Below are 22,952 nucleotides of genomic sequence, written 5' to 3' on the forward strand. Positions count from 1 at the left end.
CAGGAGGATCTAGAGTTCAAGGCCAGCCTCAGCATCTCATTGAGGTCATCAGCAACTTAGTGCCTCAAAAGAAAAAATGCAAAAAGGGATGGGATATGGCTCAGTGATCAAGCACCCCTGAGTTCAATCCCTAGTACCAAAAAAAAAAAAAAAAAAAAAAAACGGAGTAAGGACAAGGAATATTTAGGAGTGTTCCAAGTCATGTTGTTCTCCACATGATAAAGGATTTGTCAGTGATGTGACTCTTCTAACAGGAAGTATTTAATTATTTAAATACTAAATGAAAGTATGTAAGACTTGAACATTTTCTAAACTTACCTGGTTTTGTGTAAAACCTCATAGTCAGTCACAGGCAATCCAAAAAGTTGTTCACCTGATGAATACGTGACAAATTTCCTCCACAGATCATCAAAATTGGCCTATAACAAAGATTTCTAAATTTGTACTAAAATGTAATTAATTCAGATCCCATTAAAGTAAACTTTATCATAATTGAGATAAAAGCTAGGTTGAGGTTTATTTAGTAGTGTCTATGAAACAAGGATTGGTGAAGTAAAATTATACTTCACCAGGCTACAAGAGGAAAGTTGAGCATTTAGGAAAGTTAGCTTTCAAACATTCTAAAAGCATCCATTTTATAAATTTCTTTCTTTAACAAATTAAGTGGTCTCCAGGAGATCTATATTTCAAGTTCTAATATAGACACCTGAAAATCCGTGATAAAGGCTAATGTACTAATTAAGACTGGTCACCTAAAAAAAAAAAAAAAAAAAGACTGGTGATCTCTTACTCCTGCAGGGTTAAAAATGAGTACGGGGTGCTTGGCTCAGGTAGAACATGCCTGTAATCCCAGCTACTCAGGAAACTGAGATAAGAGGACCACAAGTTCTAAGGCCAGCCTGGGCAACTTAGTGAAACCCTGTCTCAACCACAAAAAAAAAAAAAAAGAAAGAAAAAATGGAGGGGACAATGGAGATGTAGTTCAGTAGTAGAATATTCCTGAGTTCAATCCCCCGTACCATCAGGAAAAAGTAAAAAGCACTAGTATAATCCATTCAACCTGTTTTCTCTTCATGCAACAGTCTGTAAAACCAAAGAGTCAATTTTAATGCTATTTGAAATAATTCTAACAATTTAAATCAGCAAAGTCAATACTCATATTTTGATTTTTTTCTTTCGAATTTGAATTTGGTTATATATTTGGAATGTTAAACATTAACATTGTTCAAAGCATAAATGCAAACAGAAGTAATTCACTGGTTAGCAGGATATGTGCATTTTACATAAATGGTTCAGAATGGCACCCCCACCCCACTCCACCACCGCCCCCAACTTATCTGCAGTTTCCCTTTCCAGGTTTCAGTTACTGTGGTCAACATCTCCCTAACCCTCCCTGCTCACTGGTCCCTGCTCAATCCCAGTGTCTTAATTGATGAACTTTTGTACAAGCTGCAAATTCTGCCTCACTGGCTTGTCCTCCTTCCGCAGTCTAACTCTAATTAGTCCTTCAATTTGTAGCTTAGATGCCTTCTCTTCCAAGAAGCCTTCTCTCTCTGCCCCAATATCCCCCACCTGAGCTAGGAGCCCCTTAGCCCTGTTTCCATAACACAAATTCTATATAACTAGATTCTAATGTTCATCATATGGTTTGGGAATTAACTCTAGTTTACCATCTCTCTACAGATCTTAGCAGTTGAGAGGTAAGAACCATTTCTTCATCAAATTTCTATTGACAAACCCACACAGAAGCCAGTAAATTGCTAATGTTTTTCAAATTACTGAGAATGCAAGTGGGATGGGAATGTAAAGAGAACATAAAGGTGTTATTCAGTCACAGTAGAAAACAGGAAAAAGAACATAACAAAAAACAGAATTGGCCTGGCACAGTGGTGCATACCTATAATCCCCGTGGCTTGGGAAGCCAAGGTAGGAGGATCATGAGTTCAAAGTCAGCCTCAGCAACTTAGCAAGGCCCTAACCAACTCAGCAAGACCTTGTCTCTAAATAAAATATAAAAAGGGCTGGGGATGTGACTCAGTGGCTAAGCGCCCCTGGATCCAATCCCTGGTACCAACAACAATAACAAAAAGAATTGCCTGATGCTCCAGACTGGGTAATTTACAGAAGAATCTATGAATTTGCAAAAAATTAGTCCAAATGAGCGTGTGATTTTTCTTGAGATGTGCTCAGCAATCTGAGTCAGAAAAACAGGGTGATGGGTTGGCCTGATCCAATGACTACCACGTTGTCTAGAGCAGAGAAGTTGAAAATGATGGTTATAAAAGGAAGCCAGACAATGGCGTGAGGGGAACATGGGAAACCCACTTGCCAATCTTTAAAATCTTATGCTGATACATTTTATTATGCTATAGTTTTATCAGTTAATTTATCAAATGAGATTCTTGGAAGTAGAATAAAATATTACTAAGTTCACATTCAGAGTCTCGTTCTCTAAAAATACAGAGAGAAATTCTGTGGAGAAGAGCCTCGAGGATCATAGAGAAGGGATGAATCACATCCTTTTGAAGATTATGATATAATTAAAATCTGAATGTACTTTAAACATTAACTTTCCTATTAAAAGAAAAAACATAAATTTCCCCCTACAATCATCTTTAAAAAGAACACACTCTGTCAATGTAACAAATAAATGTGGTTTTACCTGAAATATCTGTAGCCTGTTGCTGGCTTCTTGGGGTGGTATATTTGGAACCATGGGTCCTTCCTATGAGAAATAATATAATCTCCATTTTCATTCTTAATCAGCTCATTGGTCTATTCACTAGATCTAGCTAGTCTTTTCTTTTAAATAAATAAGCATTATTTTTCATTTAAATGGTCTAATTTTGTCCTGTACTTGAAATTTTTATTCACTTTTTTCCTAACAGCTTTATTGAGTTATAATTCACATATTAAACCATTCACCCACTCACAAATTGTACAATTCAATGGTTTTTAGTGTATTCAGAGTTGTGCAACCATGACCACTCTCAATTTCAGAACATTTCATTATTCCAGCTTCTATTCATTTTTAAAGGTCCTTCACACAGTTAATAAAAGTTGTGGAAAACTGGAAACACATCCTGTATGAAGTGTGTACCAAAAGAGCTCTCCTGAGTTTCATTTATGATGATAAATGATGATGTGTGGTTCATTAGAATAACTAATACAGTTATGTATATATGACTGTATGACCAATGTGATTCTAGAAATTATACCCATCTATGTATGATATATCAAAGTGAATAAATGCATTCTACTGTCATATATAACTAATTAAAACTATTTTTTCAAAAGAATAACTAATGAGGAATCCTGAGAACAGCCCCTTGTACTAAATGTTCAGCCAAATATGGAAACTGAGACACATAGAGGTTGAATACGTGGAAGAAGCGGAAGGCAGTCTCTGGTGGCCAGGAACCAGTACACATTTGCAAAACAATCCCCCAAAAATAGTTTCCCAAAAAGGCAAAGAAATGAAACAACTACTTATGTAGTGACAGATTAAATAACAAAGAAGATTCTCTATGGGAAAATGAAGAGTACTGAGGATATCCATGTGGTCTGTACAATCATGAATGTTATAGAAATGCTAAATAATAAATCAATATAATAGTGTTTAAAAGGTAAACTGAGACATAAAAAATTTTAAAGTGTTTGTTTGTTTCGTGAATCAGGCAATTCCAAACCAGAAGGGGCCCCACTGTAGTTAAGGGAGGAGCTTTTCTAGAGTGAATATAGAATAATAGCAAGAAATTATCTGATTGGTTGTTTCCCTTAATCCACCTCCTGGAAATTCCCTATTTACATAATTATAAATTCATAATTATAAATTTCTCATTGGTTCAGCTTAAGTTTTGCTTTTCTTTAATAGAGACATTTACAAGAAATAGTTCAGGTTGAGTTTCCCTTGCGTTTGCAAAGCAACCAAGGTTAAGGTCACTTATGATGCCCAATGGTTTTTGTGTGCTCAGGGATTCTTGTGACCTGGTCTCCATTTTAATATTTTTAACAATAGAATGGCAGGACAAATCAATGTTGACTAATCCAACTAAAAGAGATTAAGTTTAGTGCATGTAACTAAAAAGGTGTTATGTAAGTAGCATTGAGGGTTTAAATCTTTTTTTTTTTTTTTTTGCATTCAGATCCATTTGTGACGACTAAAAGAAGTGGAATAATTTAGGAAACTATATCCAACTTTGGAGTTCAACTTTAAGGAAGTCCACATTATCATTCAGAATACGAGATTGAACAGTCTGTGGGACTGGCCAGGAATGATATTGATTTCTCATTTTCAGTGACCTTTCTGGTTTTATAAGAGTTAGAGACAATGCAAAGTGAGGTGGCATAATGCCCTGTGCACTGCAGTGTTTGTAGTCTCTGACAGCCTTTCCACCTGGTAATAGATCTACATGGAAATCTCTGAGAATTCCAGCCCTGACAAAGGGCAAAACCAGATTCCTTCCACAATCTCCAGTGTGGTTTGCTCCTTGTAACTGTCAGATCTGCTTTCTTTCTCTGGAAAACATGCTTAAAGGAGAAACCACCCTCTTTTTCAGACTGCTATCAATATACAAATATCATTGTTTAAATACAATGGACCTATTTCTCAGGGTTAATCCCGTTCATTTCAGACAAACATATCACAGAACATTTTAACACCCAGGACAGCTAATTTTTAAATTACCTGCTCATAAGATTCTGAAAAGTTTGCTACATCTTCACGAAAAACTTCCACGGCCTCAAGTAGATTACTTTTAAAGTTTGGCTGCACTTGAACTAGTTCGTCTTGTACAGACACCTGGAACGAAAAAGAATATTTGACATGAGAGTAAAACTCACATCTTAAAAAGGAAAACTGCAATTCTTTTCCAGCAAGTGTCTTTTCTCACAGGTGTCCTGTAGGAACAGGGATGTCTCTGTTCTCTTGTAATAAAATATATCAACAGCCCATGTGTGCCTACAGGAGATTCAAATTATTCTCATTTGTGATCCAAGAGGCTAAGTCATTTTTCTCTGAAATTGGTAACTGGAAAAAGCTCTCTGACCTAGCTCAGGCCATCGCTGTGGCCACGAAAAGGGTTACTATGACAGACCCAGTCTAGGTCACTTGCTGTCCCTAGAGCCACACCAACAGCTGGGATTAGCAATTTCTAGTAGGTTCACAAGGCTGCAGAGCTTGGAGCAATTTCCTCAAAGAAAGTAATATTACTTTAGGTACAAAAAACATTACAAATATCCTCCACATTAACTCATTCAATCCTGGCAACAATCCTGGCAGTGAATTCTACCACGCTAATATTATATCCGTTTTTCAGGTGAGAAAACTGTGGCACAGAGAGGCTAAGTAGCTCTCCCAAGATCCCAGCACCGTAAGAGGCAAGGTCAAGATTCAAAACCCAGTAGTGTAGCTCCTGGGACCCTGTTCTTAATCACTCTCAAAACCAGCATTTATGTATAGGTTGGAACATACACTACATTCAGTTTAATGATGAGTGTAGTACGGAACAGTGTATCTCTACTAAAGGATAGGCCAGGGGCTTTAACGCCAAGAGTCAAAAAGATGGAAGAATCAACCAAGTGATCCCAGCAGCAGCAGACTGGCTTTCATTAAATCTCAGTGGGGAGTTCCCTGTTTCCTTTCTATGGCTCACTTGCCAGCAAGCAGTTTTCAAAGCAAGCAATTAGTCAACACTGAATATGTATTTAAATAAATATGAGTATTTTATATGCATTACTTCAAGTGAGCCTTAAAACCACATATAAAAAATATGAATATTCTAAATGACCACATGAAGAAATTGAATAACAAAGGTCATTAACTTGCATTAGATCATCCATTTGGTTGGTGGCACAGCTGCAATCACTATGACCCCAATTTCCGTTCTATGTCCTTGCTACTATGTCTTGCTTCAATATCAGTGATAAAACTTTGCATAAATGAGAAATTTTACACCACTATCCAATTTATTTGATATTCAATGAAACTTCTCAGCATAATTAAAAAATGCAGAGTTCACTTTAAACGTTTAACCAATGGCGTGTAAATTTTTACCAACCTCAGAAATGCTTACAGAAATTTATAGCTGTAAATGTCTACATTAAAAAGAAAAAAAAAAACAATTATCTCAAATCAGGAAACCTAATTACCCACCCTAAGGAACTAGACAATGAACAAACTAAACCCAAAGCAAACAGAAGGAAAAAATAATAAAAACTAGAGAACAAATAAAGACCATAGAGAGGCGCTGGGGATGTGGCTCAAGCGGTAGCGCATTCGCCTGGCATGCGTGCGACCCGGGTTCAATCCTCAGCACCACATACAAACAAAGATGTTGTGCCCGCCAAAAAACTAAAAAATAAATGTTAAAAAATTTAAAAAAAAAAAAGACCATAGAGAATTTTTTTAAAAGAGAGAGAAAAATCAGCAAATCAAAGGTTCTTTTTGGAAAAGATCAACAAAACTATCAAATGTTTATCTAGACTAACCAAGAATAAAGGAAAGGAGACTCATATTACTAACATTAGCAATGAAAAAGGGGACATCATTATCAGTATTGTAGAAATTAAAAGGATTTTAAAGGTACAAGCAACAGAGTGAACAGGCAAAATAGGAAATGAGAGGAAATATTTGCAAATCATCTCTTTTAGGCAGTTAATATCCAGAATATATAAAGAGCTCCTACAACTCAACAACAAAAAGACAAGCACTCTGATTTTAAAATGGGCGAAAGACTTGAATAGTCATTTCCCCAAAGACTATATATACATGGCCAATAAGCATATGAAAAAAATGTTCACTATCACTTATCATTAGGGAAATGCAAATCTAAACCCAAATATGATATACCTCACCCATCAGGATGTCTCCTGTCAAGGAAATAGGAAATAATAAACATTGGTGAGAAATTAAAACCTTTACATTGCCACTATTTGTGGCAATGTAAAATGGTGAAGTCACTACAGAAAACACTGACAGTTCCTCAAAAATTAAAAATAGCCAAAAGGAGGAAGCAAGTCCAGTCTCCTTTAGCAGATAAACAAAATGTGATATATATGCATGAAATGGGTTATTCAGCCTTAAAAGGAAAGACATTCTGACACCTGCTACAACAGACAAATGTTAAGGGCAGGGTGCCAAGTGAAGTAAGCCTTTCACAAAAAGACAAATATTATAATTTCACTTCTGTGGGGTAGACAGGGAAATAAAATGATAAAGATAGAAAGTAAAATGTTGGCTGTCAGAGCGTAGGGGAGGAGGAAAATGGAGATGGTAAAATATAAGATGGTAAATTTTATGTTATGTGTGTTTTATACAGCTTTAAAAAAAAAAAAAAAAAAAAAGCTTAGCACAAAGCTACCGTAACCAAGACAGTATTGCACTGGCGTAAGGACAGACATATAGAAACAAAATAAAGCTAAGTCTGAAATAAGCCCTTCCATTAATGGGCAGTTGATTTCCAACAAGGGTGTCAGGATAATTCGTTGGTGAAAGAAAATCTTTGAAGAGCAATGTTGAGATAACTGGATAACCTTACACCATATATAAAAATTAACTCAGAAGGAATCAGAGACATAAATGGAAAATCTAAAATTATGAAATTATTATAATAAAACACGAAATCTTTAAATCCTAGTTGGGCCACAGTTTTCTAGACACAATACCAAAACACAGGCAACAGCAACAATAGGTAAACTGGACTTCATCAAAATTAAAAATGTATGTGCTGGGCCTGGAGTTGCGGCTCAGCGGTAGAGCGCTCGCCTAACGTGTGGGAGACTCTGAGTTCGATCCTCAGCACTGCATAAAAATAAGTAAAATAAAGGTATTGTGTCCACTTACAACTAAAAAAATATTTTTAAAAAAATGGATGTGCTTTGAAAAACATCACCAAGAAAATTAAATGATAACCCAAAGAATGAGAGAAAATATTTGCAAATCAGATAATGGGCTTGTATCCAAAATTCATAAAGAACTCTTACAGCTCAATTAATAAGAGCACAAGCTGGGTGCAGGGGTGCACACCTGTAATCTCAGCTTCTCAGGAGGCTGACGTAGGAGGATTGCCGAGTTTGAGGCCAGCCTGGGCAACTTAGCAAGACCTTGTCTCAAAACAAAATATGGGTCAGTGGTAGAGGGCTTGTCTAGCATGTGTGAGTCCTTAGGTTCAATCCCCAGCACCAAAAAAATAAATAAACAAATGAATTAATAATTATTAATTAATTAAAAAGTAGAACCCCATTTTAAAGTAAAAGACTTAAATTCATGTTTTTTTTCCAAAGAAGATACAACAAATGGCCAATAAAAGGGCCTTGTGAAAAGATGCCTAATATCATTAGCCATTGAGAAATGAAGTACTGGAGGGCTGGAGCTACAGCTCAATGGCAGAGCACTTGCCTGGCATATGTGAGGCCATGGGTCGATTCCTAGTACTGCCACAAAAGAAAGAAAGAAAGGGGGTGGGGGAGAGGAAGAAAGAAAAAGGAAAAAGAAAGGAAGGGAGGAATGGAGGGAGGGAGAGAGAAAGAGAAATGAAGTATCAGCACATGGAACAATATGTATGAACTTTGAAAATTTATGCAAGTGAAAAACCAGTCACAAAACACCACATGTTGTATAGTTCCATCTATATTAAATGTTCAGAACCACAAAAGGTATATCCACAGAGACAGAGAGAGGATTAGTAGTTGCCAGGGCTGGGATAAGAGGGAGAAGGGGGAGTGACTGCTAATGGGTACAGAGTTTCTTCTGGGGTGATGAAAATGTTCTAAAATTAGATGGTTATGAAATTTTGTGAATAAAGTAAAAACCACTGAATTGTCTATTTCATAATAGTAAACTCTATATATGGCATTGGATTATATCTCAATGAAAATGTTAATTTAAACAATTATGTAGCTGGGCACGGTGGTGCACACCTATAATCCCAGTGGCTTGGAAGGCTGAGGCAGGAGGTTTGTAAGTTGAAAGCCAGCCTCAGCCACTTACTGAGGTCCTAAGCAACTCTGCCACACTCTTAAAATAAAAAATAAAAAAGGGCTGGGGATGTTGCTCAGTGCTTAAGCACCCCTGTGTTCAATCCTTGGTATCAAAAAGAAATAAAACAATTATGTTTTTAAAGTATGAAATATTTTTAAAATAGTGACTTTAAAATAATAATTAAATTTATACTTACAGCTTTGCTCTGCAATTTGTTGAAAGAATATCTCAAGGTATCAACAGCTTCTGACTCTTCCTTGGTTACTTCAACTTCAAATCTGTTTAAAATACCGTAGGCTTCCTGCAGAGTACAGGTGAGTTCAGAAACACCACAAGGGGAAGCAATTGCCAAACAATTCAGATGCCTTCTAGAAACACTCCTACATCTTAGGAGACAGCAAATTCTACAAGAATGGTTTTCAGAATTGAAGATGTAGATAAAGCACATTTTGATTCTCACTGCCCACCACACAATGACTCCAGATCACAGGCTCTATAATCTGCATTTATTAAGCACTTATGTGATTCTGGTGGAAACATAGGCAGATCACACTGGGACACATTATCCTTTAAAATATCCCTACAGGGCTGGGTATATAGCTCAGTTGTTAGAGAGCTTGCTTTGCACGCACAAGGCTCTGGGTTCAATCCCCAGCACCACAAAAATAAATAAATAAATAGCATCCCTAGAGTTAATTTCTGTCTCTCCCCTTGACCTTGTCCCAGTGTTACACAAGATAATTCCTCATACTCTACAGGGATTGGCTATAAAAGGAATAATGATGATGTAGACATACTCCACAGAAAAGAAATTTGAATGATTCAAGGGATGGATGGGCAATTAGCTTTACCAAAATAATGTCAACCAAAGAATAAAGCCCATGTATTTAGGAAAAAATACATAACAATGTATTCAATCTTAAGGAATATGTGGTCAGCATACAAAATTCCTAAATACTAAGATTATTAAAAGTAGTAGAAGTATGAAGTCCATTAGCTACCAAGAAGCATAAACTCCAAATGGGTCAAGAAAGCATAAAATAGTGATAAGCACTGGGCACCGAGAGGAGGCACTGTCAGTGCCAATTCCCCAATTCTTGGTAATAAGGGAAGGAGCACTTTGTCTACAAAGAAATTAGAAATCAGTGTTAAAACAAGTTGAGTCTAATTTTTATTATCATCATGAGTCAGAAATTGTAAGTTATTACTAATATTAGTCACAAAATACTTGTGATAGACAAAATAATTGCATTCCCCCAATGTTGTCCACATCCCAATCCCCAAAACCTGGGAATAGATTACCAAAAAGGGGCAAAAGGCACTTTGCAATTGTAATTAAGGAGCTATCAATGGGGAGATTATCTTGAATTAACCAGGTGGCCCATATAATCACAAAGGTCTATGTAAGGGAAAGAAGGAGGTAGGAGAGGTGGGAGTCAGAGAAGATCTGATGAGAGAGAAGCAGACATAGGAATGGTACCACGGGGTACGGGGGAGGGAATGAGCCAAGGAGTGTGGGCAGCCTCTACAAGCAGAAAAGACAAGGAATGAACTCTCCCCTAGAGACTCCCGAAGGAAAATGGTCTTGCTGTCATATGAATTTTAGCCCCATAAGACCCATATTTGTACTTTTGGTCTCTAGAACTATAAGAGAGTAAGTTTGTGTCATTTTACACCATTTAGAATTTATAATCGGTGATTTGTTATAGCAGCAACAACAAACTACAGTGCATTTTTCTAAAATCATCCTTTCTTGATCTAAGTTCCAACAGTTTACTATTGAGCCTAGGTGGGCTACTCCCAGTGGTATGCCACTGCCATGAGTAAGACCTAAAACTGGTTTCTAAGGAAAGCCAAAGATATTTGGAAAACTTGCCTAACATACTGGGATTATATGGGAGGGGTGCAGCTATCCTTTTCCATGAAATATTAGTGCAGAATTATTGAAAGCTGTCTAGCACGGAACAGCATTATTAATATATTAATATTCCTTTAAATACAATTGGTTATTAATAATTGTTGAAACTCCCCTGAAGACATCAACATCAGGAAAGATATTTCATAGATAAAAAGTGTTAACAAAATCTCCTTTCTAGTATGTTTCTATTTAGGGGGGAAAAAGGCATTTCAAGAAAGGAAAATGCAATAGTTTCTTACTTCAATTGGTCCCAAGGTCATGTCCATTTGGATTTCATTATCCCGGATAGCAGACAAGGCTTCCATTGCAAATCTGACATCATCTAAATCACGAATAGGTCTAGATAACTTTTTCAAGTATTCATTGATAAATGCTATCATGTCTGACATTTTCTTTTTGTATTCTTCATTCAAATATCGACAGAGTAACATCTTCCATGCCTTAGCCTCAATTGATAAGGCTAATTTCATTGGCTCTGATGAAGACCAAAAAGGTTAAAATAGAATGTAATTTGCATTCTGAAACAATCCACTGTGCGTGTGATCTGAGCTTCTGTACTGCACTGTCCCATTCACTAGTCACCAATCACATGTGGCTATTGAACATCTGAAATGTGGTTAGTCCAAATCAGATGCACTGGCAGGTTAGTGAAGACTTAATTCCTGTTCCCATGGAGGATGCTCAGCTGTGCATGGGAAAGAGGTATGTGGGGGAAAATTTCCAAATCTCTGTCTCTGGCCACTCCATTAGCAGCCCTCACTCATTCCCCATTCTCCTCTAGGGAACCCCCCTCAGTGGGCTGAAATCTATCCTTCAGCCTCCAAGCCAAGGACCAGTTTTCATGTTATTCTGCTCCCCACCTCATCTACCTGGAGAGAGCATTTGTATGCCCTGCACCCTGGCTGATTGTCCCAGGCCAATCCTGACCTACGATGGACCAATCAGAGACCCTTCTTGAGAGTTTGGAAAGAGAATGGAGAAGGAGCCACATGGTCTGGGAAACAGAAAAAGTCAGAGGGAAAAAGAAATGAGAGGCAGAGGGATACTCCTCAGCTTCCTTTACTGGCCCTGGTCCTGGCCGGTTCTGAAGGTCCAGCTGCATCTTGGACTCCAGGAAACACGCTTTTTTCCTTTACATTGTTCAAGTGGAGTGCTGTTTCTTGAAACCCCAACAGCTGGAATCTACCTTCCCAATCCTCAGCCATGCTTCCTTTCTCCCCAGCTCTGCTGAGTTTGAAACACAGTCCCCCCACCCCCAACTCCCAACAGCGGAGGGGTGAGATCCTACCTCAGGCCCCCGTCAGGGCCTCTTTTCTCACTCCTCAGGCCCAGGAATTCAGCCCCCTTCCCCTTTCTTTATAGCAGGTGTCACCTTTCCACTGTTTAGTTTCCTCTGTCCAGAAACAAGCACCCTCATCCACCACAGCACTGTGGCTACGACTGTTTTTCATATTAAGGATCACAGCATCAACCATGATGAGGAGACAATTAGCAATTTTAAAATTTGCTGTACACACAGTTTCCAAAACGCTGCAGTAGGAGGTCTTGTGATTAATGCCCCTAACGTACAGCTCCTCGTTTCCAGCTAATTAAGCCCCTCTAGTCTGCATGAATCTTCCCCAGATTAAGTCCTTTCTTGGTAGATATAATATGTAATATATACTGAGCACCCACTGTTGGCCAGGGACTATTATAATGTCTCACAGAAGGCATTTAATGAAGTGGCTACTGTCACTAATGCCAGCAGAGGAAATGGAGGTTAAAGTAGTCGAGTAACCTGAGGAGTCAAACCCAAGGGCCACAGTCAACGTTGATTACCTGAGGGCAGATCTGAAGAGCTACGGAAGGTGGATAGTTGGTGTAAAATAAATATCAGCTGACAATGAAGTCTTTCCACATGGTCAAGACAGATTCATTGTCCTGTTACCATGGTTAACCATTTAGTGACCAGTTCAAACCGTAGACCCACTCACCTCAGAGGTCTGCAAGTCACTCAGGGTGCCTCCTTCCTAAATGCCAGGTCATCCAAAGGGACACACCAGTAAAGCGACCAACCAACAGGTCTCACCTGAGTAGGTAAGCATCCTTCTATAGATGAGCTTAACCTAGATCCATAATCCTTGAACTCCATGCTGAGACCATTGGTCAGTCCTCTGGGGACAGTGCCTGATCATCACTGCGCTCCCTCACCATAGTAAGCAATAGTCAGCTCGGGGTTTGTATCTCACATACTTAAATGATTGTCACATCATCCCAGGATGATGGACTTCTCAAGGGACTTCAAACTGATTTGACCCTTATCTCATGTACACCTTCCTCACAGTAACCTAAAAGAGTTTGTCACCCACTGTTTTAGTTTTCAATAGCGAGCTGAGGAATCCACCTACGCAATGTGTACATGCATGTGAAGAATACGGATGGTCTGGAATTATTTAACATTTATAACATGATACCAAGGTAGCTTCATAGCTGCTTGATCTAAAATAGCATTTCATGTGAACATGCAAATACATCACATTACAAATATTTTTTAAAAATTTTAATTACCTGTATGCAATTCAAGTGCACCTACAACAATAATAGGCTTCAACTCATCAATCTCCTGTTCGAAAGTAGCATAGTGCAGAATTTCTGATCTGATTTCAGTCAGAGAAGGGTTGTTAGCCAAAAATTCCTGCAGTAGGCAACAGTTAATTTTTATTTATTTTCTTAACAGTATCAATCTTATACTTGTAATCACTAAATTAAAAACTTGCATTTATTTATGCATTTGTATACTGTATGTGTTCTGGGGCCAGTGGCCTGGGAAAGAACAGGATATCCTGGTAGTCCTGGGAGAGTGAAGGAATTTCACACCCCATGGTGAATAACCAGTTTTATTCAGAGTTCTTAAGTTTCCTTAAGTCTCCTGAATTAGGTCTATTTAGACCCAGTCAGTGAGGTCTAAATAAAAGTGACACACACTTGAATACATGGCCTCTAGACAGTTCCTGGCACACAATGGGCACTCAGTTTTTAAGGGAATTCAGTGAAATCTGTCAGAGCCTCATTATTATTAATTGCCTCCAACTGCCAGTGGGAAAATTACCACCAGCCACAACCGGTCAGGTGCTTGTTACTTATGGGTTCTGAGCCTCTGCTCATGAGTTCCTGTCGTTACCACTGTCTTCATGATCCCCCTCAAGCATTAAGAGACCAACAGAGCACAAACAACATCCCAAGTAGCAGAAATACACCTTCACTTTCATGTCTCGGTCCTCTGTCCAGAGAGCCTTGTACTTGTCAAAGTCCTGCAGGGCCTCCTGGGCCACCTTTCTTAAGGAATTCACAGAGGAAGAAAGCAGGAGGACCAGCTTGGAAATATCCTTGTGCTCCGCCACCCCTGGGTAAAAATTCTTCAACTTCCTCGCAGGAATAATCTCTTCAAAAGATCCTGAAAGTAGAGGTTTTCACACTCTAGATAAGTTCTGTGTTCAATTTTAAATACTATCAATTTTAGTACTCATAGGGTTTTTCCTTCAAAAAAAAAATCTATTTTCTTAAAGGCACTCTCTCCAAATAATTAAGAGTTGTGCCAAGTAATTGGGTGATACTGTCTTGCTGTCTTCACTCCTCAATCTATTGTGTCAGATTTGGAGGTCTAGATTTCTTTAACCTGGAGAAAATGTGTTACTCAAAGGGGAGAACTAGAAGACACTGATTTAAACCCTCTGAAATTAAGACAGGTACAGTGGCACACACCTGTAATCCTAGTGACTCAGGAGGCCAAGACGGGAAGACTACAAGTCCAAGGCCAGCCTGGCCAATTTAGCAAGGTTCTAATCGGTTTAGAAAGGCCTTGTCTTCAAAAAAAAAAAGGGGGGGGGGGGCTAGAGATTATATCTCAGTGGTTAAGCACCTATGAGCTCAACCCCAGCACCAAAACCAAAAAGTTTAAAAAGTCCTTCAAGGAAAATTTAAAAGAATTGGAATTGCTACTGTCTACCCTAGAAAAGAGCACAGTGGTTGAAGGAGAGAGACCACATTTACTACCCAAATGACCTTGGACCAGTTATTTCATCTTCATGACTACCCTCATGAAGATTAAGCAAGACAGATCCTGTCTGTCGTCAATGAAGCATCTGGTACACACAGGTCATGCAAAACAATTAACCACTGCTATAAACATCCTCCAGCAAAACACAAATTTGATCATGTCACTGCCTTGACTGAAATCCTCAAAAATTCTCCATCCACCAAGAAGAATCTTTACTAATACTTTAGTTTGGCCTGTACAGAAATTTACTTTTTTTTTTTTTTTTTTTGGTACTGGAGAGTGCACTGAGCCACATCCCCAGTGGGGCCTCACTAAGTTGTTGAGACTGGCTTTGAACTTGGGATCCTCCTGCCTCAGCCTCCTGAGCCACTGGATTACAAGCATGTGACACCACACCCAGCAGCAATTTAATTTTTAAAAAATAGTCACTAAAAATTAAAAATCATGACATTTCACATGAAATTCCAGCATCTCTCTTTAAAGTGGCAAAATTTTGTAGTATGAGGCCCATTTTTCTGCATGGTTACAATCAGCTAAAGCTCAATGGTGTGCTGATTTACCACAGTCCTCAGTAAGCCCATTTGATCCTTTATTTTGTCTGATATTTAATCAGAATTGAAGCAAAAGAAAATACAAGACACTGGCTTAATTAACTAATTAATGTTGGGATGTGCCTTGGAAGTTCAATCCTTTTCCTTGCTAAGAAGAATTCCACTATATAAGTAAACCATGTGATTTTGATCTATTCACCAATTTTCAGATATTGTTTTGTTAACAATTTGGAGCTATTACTAATAATACAGCCGAAAGTAAAATTAGTGCTAAGGTTTACTTTAATTTTTAACTTTAAAGATGAACTAATTTTTCAGACTACCTTAATAGAACAGTGATTAAAAACCTTTATTCATCCATGACCAAAAACCAGGAAAAAAAATAGCTACATGCTATATTTTAGGTGAAAGATGGAAGAACACCAGTTTTTTAATGCAAAATTTAACCAAGAAACATATCAAAATAACTTTTCTTTAAAAACCTATATGTTGGGCTGGGGATGTGGCTCAAGCGGTAGCGCGCTCTCCTGGCATTCGCGCTGGGTGCTGGGTTCAATCCTCAGCACCACATACAAATAAAATAAAGATGTTTGTCCACCGAAAATTAAAAAATAAATATTAAAAAATTCTCTCTCTCTCTCTCTCTCTCTCTCTCTCTAAAAAGAAAAACAAAACAAAAAAAACTATATGTTGTCAAACCACAGAAGAATCAGAAAGGCTATGTAATAATGGTTACAATCCTAAGATTCTATTTCTCTGAGATTTAACTTTCTTACTCTCTTCCCTCTTCAGCGATTTTCCTGTGCTTGGGTGATTCAGGTCGGTAGTGGTCCGAGTGGGGCTGGAAATAGCAGACTTGATGTGGCGGACCTGCTGCTGTCCCCAGTGAGCCACTCCTCTGCTGACCTCCAGCGTTAACTGGATCATTCGGTTAATGGCTTGCTGAATGTCATCCAGACTTGGAACCATTACCTGTGGAAAGAAGCAGCCAGGACACAATACTACCTGCACAGACCATCCACCCCTCCAAGTCTCAGCATCCCGGTTTCCCATGGAGTGGGCAAAGCTTTGGCTGGCCCTACAGAAGGCCGCTTTAAGGATGGGCTGCAGACTTTCTCCATCCTGCAGTTCTCCCATTCCATCCATTCCTGCCAGCCAAAAGGTCAAATGTAGTCCTCTTCACCCTCTCCCTGTGAGCATGACCAGATGCAGCTGAAAAATGTCAACTACACGTTGGAATGACCATGGAACAGAATGACGGAGGTAGCTAGATAGTGACCTTGACTCTTTGAACTGCATCAGATAAGCTAAGAAGCTATCCTTCAGGAGGCTGAGCCACGCAAATGTGAAGTTAGGTGGCACACAGGCTGCTTCTGCCTGGCATCTTGGTCATTCTGTGTGGCTTGGAGTTGCAGATGCCAATAAACAGCTGGGGTAGTTGTAGAGATAAGCTGTGGGAAGGCTCAGGGGATACACGGTGCTCAGGACATGGGCTTATTCTTCTATTCTGCCATTCATGGGTTGCTTCACAGTGGTGGGTTTGGGGTGAGGACTTACATAATGCTTTTATTTTAGTGATTTAGTGTCCAAAGTAAGAAAACTCCAAGTGATTTGTAGGACATCTAACAACTGATGGCAAAACAAATACTTAACTATTTCACCAGGCTTCAAAGCACCATGAGTTATGCAGAAGTAATTTTTAATATAGATATAAAGGATAACATTTTTATTTTTGTAAAAGAGAAAGTAAAAAGATGAATAGGACCAAGATGGTCCTCTAAATGAAAGTTCAGTTCTAATACTACACTTCCTAAATACATTGCCAAAATATCACTGTATTTAATACTTACCACATTAGGGATTGCAAGATGTACTTCGGTTTTTATAAAGGAAATGATATCTTCTGACCGCTTTCGTCCATAAGGGCTACAATAAGATGGACATTAAGCTGATGAACTTTTGCCTCAAATTTCACAAATAGCTTGTTATGCTCCAAGTTTCCATACTAGAAATAAAGTCCATTTTCAAAACACTAAATTACCCCCAGAGAGTGTTACTTATAATAGAGCCATAAATTGCAGAGAGCTAAGAAAACACAATGATTTAACAGTATTAGAAGCAAAATGTTAATCTCACAGACACTTTCTAGTATTTGAATGTTTCTTGCGCAGTAACCATTTAATAATATCCACACAAGGCAGTCTTTCTTCTCTGCTCAGTGATGCTGCACCCTGAGATCAGCAACAACAAGCACGTACCTTCATAGATGTTGTTATGTATACATTTCTAAAAGATTGAACAGGAGGTTTCTGGTTGAGGTTTTCCAAAAAGTGCTTTATAACACAGTACCACTACCCAGCAACTCAGGAGGCTGAGACAGGAGGATTGTAAGTTCCAGGCCAGTCTTAGCAACTTAGCAAGGCCCTCAGCAACTTAGTGAGATCCTGTCTCAAAATAAATAAAAAGGGCTGGGGATGTAGCTCAGAGGTAAAGCACTCCAGGTTCAATCCCTAGTACCAAAAAATAAATAAGAATCAAAAAACTAAAACAGTGTCACTCATGCACAGACATACAGACATGTGTCTAGCAATGAAGGACATACCCAGAGCTGCAGGTAAGTTTGGCTCTCTTCCTATGCCAGGCAAAAATATTTAAAAAGCAAACTTTCTGTCACTATTGAAAAACACCTCCACGTGCAAGTACAAGCTGACTGGGGGAGGGGGTCACAAGAAACACTGACTCTGAGTTCAAAACCAGAGACCTCACATTGAGTCATCTAGGCCAACATCAATGGTTCCCAGATTAACATATTCCTAAAAGGAACTCTTTGAACTTAAAGCAAGCAAGCAAGCAAGCAAATGGCTTCTAATTCATGGTGTCCCTCTGAAATTTAAGATGCAGCAATAAAACTAGGGGATACTGAAATACAAAGGGTACTAAATAGAAACAAGCAGCCAGAGAATAGGTCCTAGATCATTCAGTAACTTATTTAGCAAATCAGAGGGTTGGCTCAGGAGGTCTCCAAAATTTTAGAGGCAAACTACAAAGAGATAGAAATTACTAAAGAAAAGGGCAGAGCAAGGACCACGATGAGTAACATCCATTGAGTGCTTAACGTATGCCAGAAACTTTCCATCAATTAACCCATTTCATCCTTGAATTCACTCCGCAAAGCAGATACTATGATAATTACTCCTATTTTATAGATGAAGAAACTAAGGCAGAGAGAGGCTAAGAAATTCACAGAGAATCACTCAGCTCAGGAATGCTTCACTACCTAGATCCAGGTACGAATCCTACACAGCTATGGCAGGAGGATCTCAAATTCAAGACTAGCCTGGGCAACATCTGGAGATCCTTCCTCAAAATAAAAAAAAATTTTAAAAGAGCTGGGCATGTGGCTCAGTGGTAGAACACCTTGCCTGACACACATGAGGCCTTCGGTCCAATCCCTGGCACTGCCCAAAATAATTTAATTTAAAAATAAAAAGGATAGGACTGGGGATACAGCTCAGTGGTAGAGTGCCCCTGGGTTCAATCCCTAATACCACACACACACACACACACACACACACACATATATACACACACAAAATGAAATTAAAAATTGAAACAGAAACTCATTCCAGATAAAACTAACAATATAGTGGTATAAAAAGTCTAAAATAAGTACACTGAAAATGCTCAAAGAGATAAATAAAAGCTGTCTCCCAGAGAAAAAAAATTAAAAATAGAGAAATTGCTAACTAAGGAAAAAAATGATATAATATTTGGAGGATGAGAAGGAAAGTATTTATCTAAATATTTAAAATGCAGTAGACAACATAATCTCTAGAAAAGATACAGAGGTCCTTGCCCATAATGTAGTTCACAAAGGCAAAAGCAGTATGTATGTATGTGTGTATATATGAATGACAGAGTAGTGAGGAGACAGGAAGGGCAGGTTGAGAGGCCCCAGCATATAAGACGACCACTTGCCCAGTGGACCCAGGAGAGTCCCCAGTTAACTCTGACCTGGCACCTCATCTGGATATTCACAAAAGTGTCCTAGTTGGAACAATAAATTATATAGTCATTGTGTTCAATATTCAATTAGTAGGCATTCCAGAAGAAATCAATGAAGGAATGTCCTAGAAGAAATAACTAAAGAGGAAATTGGTGAGATTTTTCCAGAATTAAGGGAAGCCATGAGCCCTCAGATAGGAAGTGCTCTGTGTGAACAAAGCAGAACTTAATAAAGACAAATCCACCCAGGGTCAGCAAACTGCAGAAACATCAAGGATAAAAAAAGAATCTTTGGTTAGGTACACTGCAAACATCTCATCAGCAGACAACATGGGTCAGGAAAAAAAAATGAAGAAATACTTTCAAAGCACTGAGAGGAAAAACTAACAACAAAGGCATTTTCAGACATACAAAGAAAAATAAGAAAATTCACCTCTCACAAATCCTCGCTAAGGAACAGGTGGTATACAAAGCATACAAAGAATCTGGGGATTTTATAAAATATGCCAGTAAATAAATTATTTTTGAGTGTTGCAAAAAAAAAAAAAGGCAAAACTAAATCATCAAACTGCAGTAGTCATATAGGCATAGTACAGTAAGTAAAGCCTGCACAGGCCCTTGTAGTCAGAAATAATTCGAGAAAACTGCAAAACTACAGAAAGTCTTGTGCTTTAAAAGCAAAATGTGTGCTTTCTAGATTCAAAGACAAAAGATATAGGATAAAGATATACAAAATGTATAGAAGGCATTTTAAATAGAGTTGTTTTGTAATTGTTGTTTTGTGTGGTTTGGTTTGATTTGGTTTGTTTGCAGGACTAAGAACTGGACCCAGGGATGCTCTACCACTGAGCCCCATCCCCAACCCTTTTTAATTTTTTATTTTGAGATAGGTTCTCACTAAACTGCTAAGGCTGGCCTCAAACTTAAGATGCTCTTGCCGAGGCTCCCCGCGTGGATGGGATTACAAGCGTGTACCATCACACCTGGTGAGAATTTATTTTAAAAGACATAAATATCACTTCTTTTTCTAAGATTGATAATTTTGAATATTTTTTGTAATGGTTAATTTGAATTGTGAATTTGATTGGATTGAGATGTCAAGGATTAAGAGGGGTATGGGTGTGTCAGTGAGGGTGTGTCTAGGAATGACTGGCATGTGGGATAGCCAACTGAAATGGAGACCCTCCCTAAGCATGGGCAGCACCAACCAATAGGATGATGGCTTGGATGAAATAAAAGTTGGAGGAACAAGGAAGTGATGAACCCAGCCTAATTCTATTTTAAGATTGGGAGCCATCTTGTCACAAAGTCATGGAAAAAAAAAAATTCTGTTTTACAACAAATTTCTTCTATTTCTAAACTTGCTTGGAATGCCTGCCCATGCCTTGAACTCACCCATGCCTGGCTTTCCCTGACCAGATAAAAACTCTCTCTGAAACCTTAGCAGCACCTCATAAATTCTGGCTTTCCCTGACCAGATAACAACCCTCTCTGAAACCCTAATGGCACCTCATAAATTCTGATGTTGAGATCTAAATTTACTCTCTAATTTGAAATGTTGAACCATTTGGGTCATTAACCTACTATCTGCCTTTGTATTATGATTTTCAAAATCCTGTTATCTGTAAGTTCTCAAGACACTCCCCTTTTTACAACTTTTTGTGCTATAAAACCATGCTGCTAGAGAGCTGAGGTACTGTCCTGTAACCCATGGATTTCGGGAGAGACAGTCCTGGCCGGTTGGAATTACAAGCTTGCTTTAATCTGATTTAAAATTGGAGTCGGTGGTCTTTTCTTTGCAATGTGGTTTAATAGAAACAGCAGCAGATGCAAGCTCTTTTCTTCTTGAATGGGTTCTTGATTGCTGCTGCAGTCATCTGAGGATACAGGGCTTTCACTTCTTCACTCTTCCAAAGTGGATTCTTCAGAAGCCTTTGTCTCAGACTAGGGTAGCACTGTTGATCCATCTTGTTCTGGAGCTTCAGCCTCCTGGACTGCGCAGCTAGTGGTTCTCCCAGCTTTCCAGCCTGTAGACGGCCACTGTGGACTATCCAGTTTCTGGTTGCATAAGCCAACTTAATAAGTCCCCCTTTTATAATTATACTTCCTCTTGATTCTGATCCTTTAAAGAACCCTAATACATTTTTAAAACTCAGCAAAAGAAAAATGAAAATTAATAAAGAAATAAAAAGGTAAGGGGGAACGAGCAAAAGAGAATATCAAGCTTCTCCATGTGGTCAGGGATGATGATGATCAAGCTAAAGCACAGGCATTGATGTGATCAAATTGTAACGCTAAAGAGACCATTCCTACAACAGTGTGGGAGACGGATTTGAGAGGTAGAGAAAAGGGCACGGGCAGCACCTAGTGACCCCCGCAATTAGAGAAGATATTTGCTTTATTATTATTAACAAAATAATATATTGCAAATATTTATTACTTAATCCACTCCAATAAAAAAAAAAGGCAGAGAAAGCAACCCTATGGAGAAAGCAAGCCTTCTCCTGCAGATTTTCCCATGAGTTTAGAGAACATAAGCAGCTTAATTTCTTGCTGTGGTAGTGGAATAGTATTTATCAGGGTAAAAGGGAGAAGATGGCCGCTGCGTACGGGGGTTGCTGAAGTGCTGAGCGTGGTGCTCAAAGCAGCGGCTTTAATAGAGATTTCGCACAGTCTGTTAAAGCTCCTTTCACCGTTAATCTGTAGTGGACCACTTTGCCAAGGAGCAGGAAGAACAAAGAAATCGAAAAAGAGACGCTTGGCTGCTCAGAGCCGCGGGCGCTTTGCTCCCATCTGCTTCCTCTTTCGCTTCGCTCCGGGCGGAGAAGCTGAATGTGCAATCAGCAGTGGATTGTAAGTACCCGAGGCAAAGAAAGCTCAGTGCGCCCCGCCTTTTTTTTTTTTTTTTTTTTGAATATTTTTTATACAGGGAGAGTTTGTGGATTGGGATTGCTGGCGGGGCTGTGGTTTCTGTGCCGAAAATCCACTCCGCGGGAGCCGCCATTTGCTTTCTGCTTGCTGTCTTGATGGCTCCGTATACACTGTCCGGCAGCCGCACCTAGAGGTTGCAGCTGGGCTGCGTGCCGAGCCCTGTCCTCCGAAGGCTGGACTGCAGCCTCGAGCGTCTCTGTGGCCTGTTCGCCGCTGCACCTTCGGGCAGAGCCTGCTCTGGGGTCGTTCTGCACCCCCCTGCCAGGGGACCCGTGCTCCGGAGGAGGGGGACGGAGAGCCGCGGCGGCAGCCGCTTGGGCCCCTGGGGCCTGGCACCGGGCTGAAGAGCTGCGGAGGCCAGGGCGGCTCTGCTACGGTCGCAGACAAGCGCGGACGCTTGCCAGGGCGGCTCTGCTACGGAAGCAGACAAGCGCGGACGCTTGTCAGCGCGGCCCAGAGTTTCATTTCTAGAAATCTGGACTGGAAACAGAAGCAGCAGTTTGTATAATCCCAAGAACTTGCTTATACCAG

At 39.2% G+C, this 22,952-nt stretch overlaps 1 protein-coding gene across 1 annotated transcript in view; it reads right to left on the reverse strand.

Annotated features, from left to right (window-relative positions):
• Dnah8 (dynein axonemal heavy chain 8) overlaps nucleotides 1-22,952 on the reverse strand; it is a 295,657-nt gene that overhangs the window by 184,854 nt on the left and 87,851 nt on the right. The window contains exons 24-32 of the mRNA XM_046450645.2: nucleotides 17,336-17,411; nucleotides 16,262-16,457; nucleotides 14,135-14,331; nucleotides 13,446-13,572; nucleotides 11,138-11,373; nucleotides 9,177-9,281; nucleotides 4,688-4,801; nucleotides 2,663-2,725; nucleotides 319-419 (exon numbers count right to left, since the gene is read on the reverse strand). Of these exons, the coding sequence (XP_046306601.2) occupies nucleotides 319-419; nucleotides 2,663-2,725; nucleotides 4,688-4,801; nucleotides 9,177-9,281; nucleotides 11,138-11,373; nucleotides 13,446-13,572; nucleotides 14,135-14,331; nucleotides 16,262-16,457; nucleotides 17,336-17,411 (1,215 nt within the window). The remainder of the gene's footprint in view (nucleotides 1-318; nucleotides 420-2,662; nucleotides 2,726-4,687; nucleotides 4,802-9,176; nucleotides 9,282-11,137; nucleotides 11,374-13,445; nucleotides 13,573-14,134; nucleotides 14,332-16,261; nucleotides 16,458-17,335; nucleotides 17,412-22,952) is intronic.

The sequence above is a fragment of the Marmota monax genome, unplaced genomic scaffold (genome assembly GCF_021218885.2).
Source record: "Marmota monax isolate L192 unplaced genomic scaffold, Marmota_monax_Labrador192_F-V1.1 WCK01_AAM20220418_F8-fsc00127, whole genome shotgun sequence".
NCBI classification, from domain to species: domain Eukaryota; kingdom Metazoa; phylum Chordata; class Mammalia; order Rodentia; family Sciuridae; genus Marmota; species Marmota monax.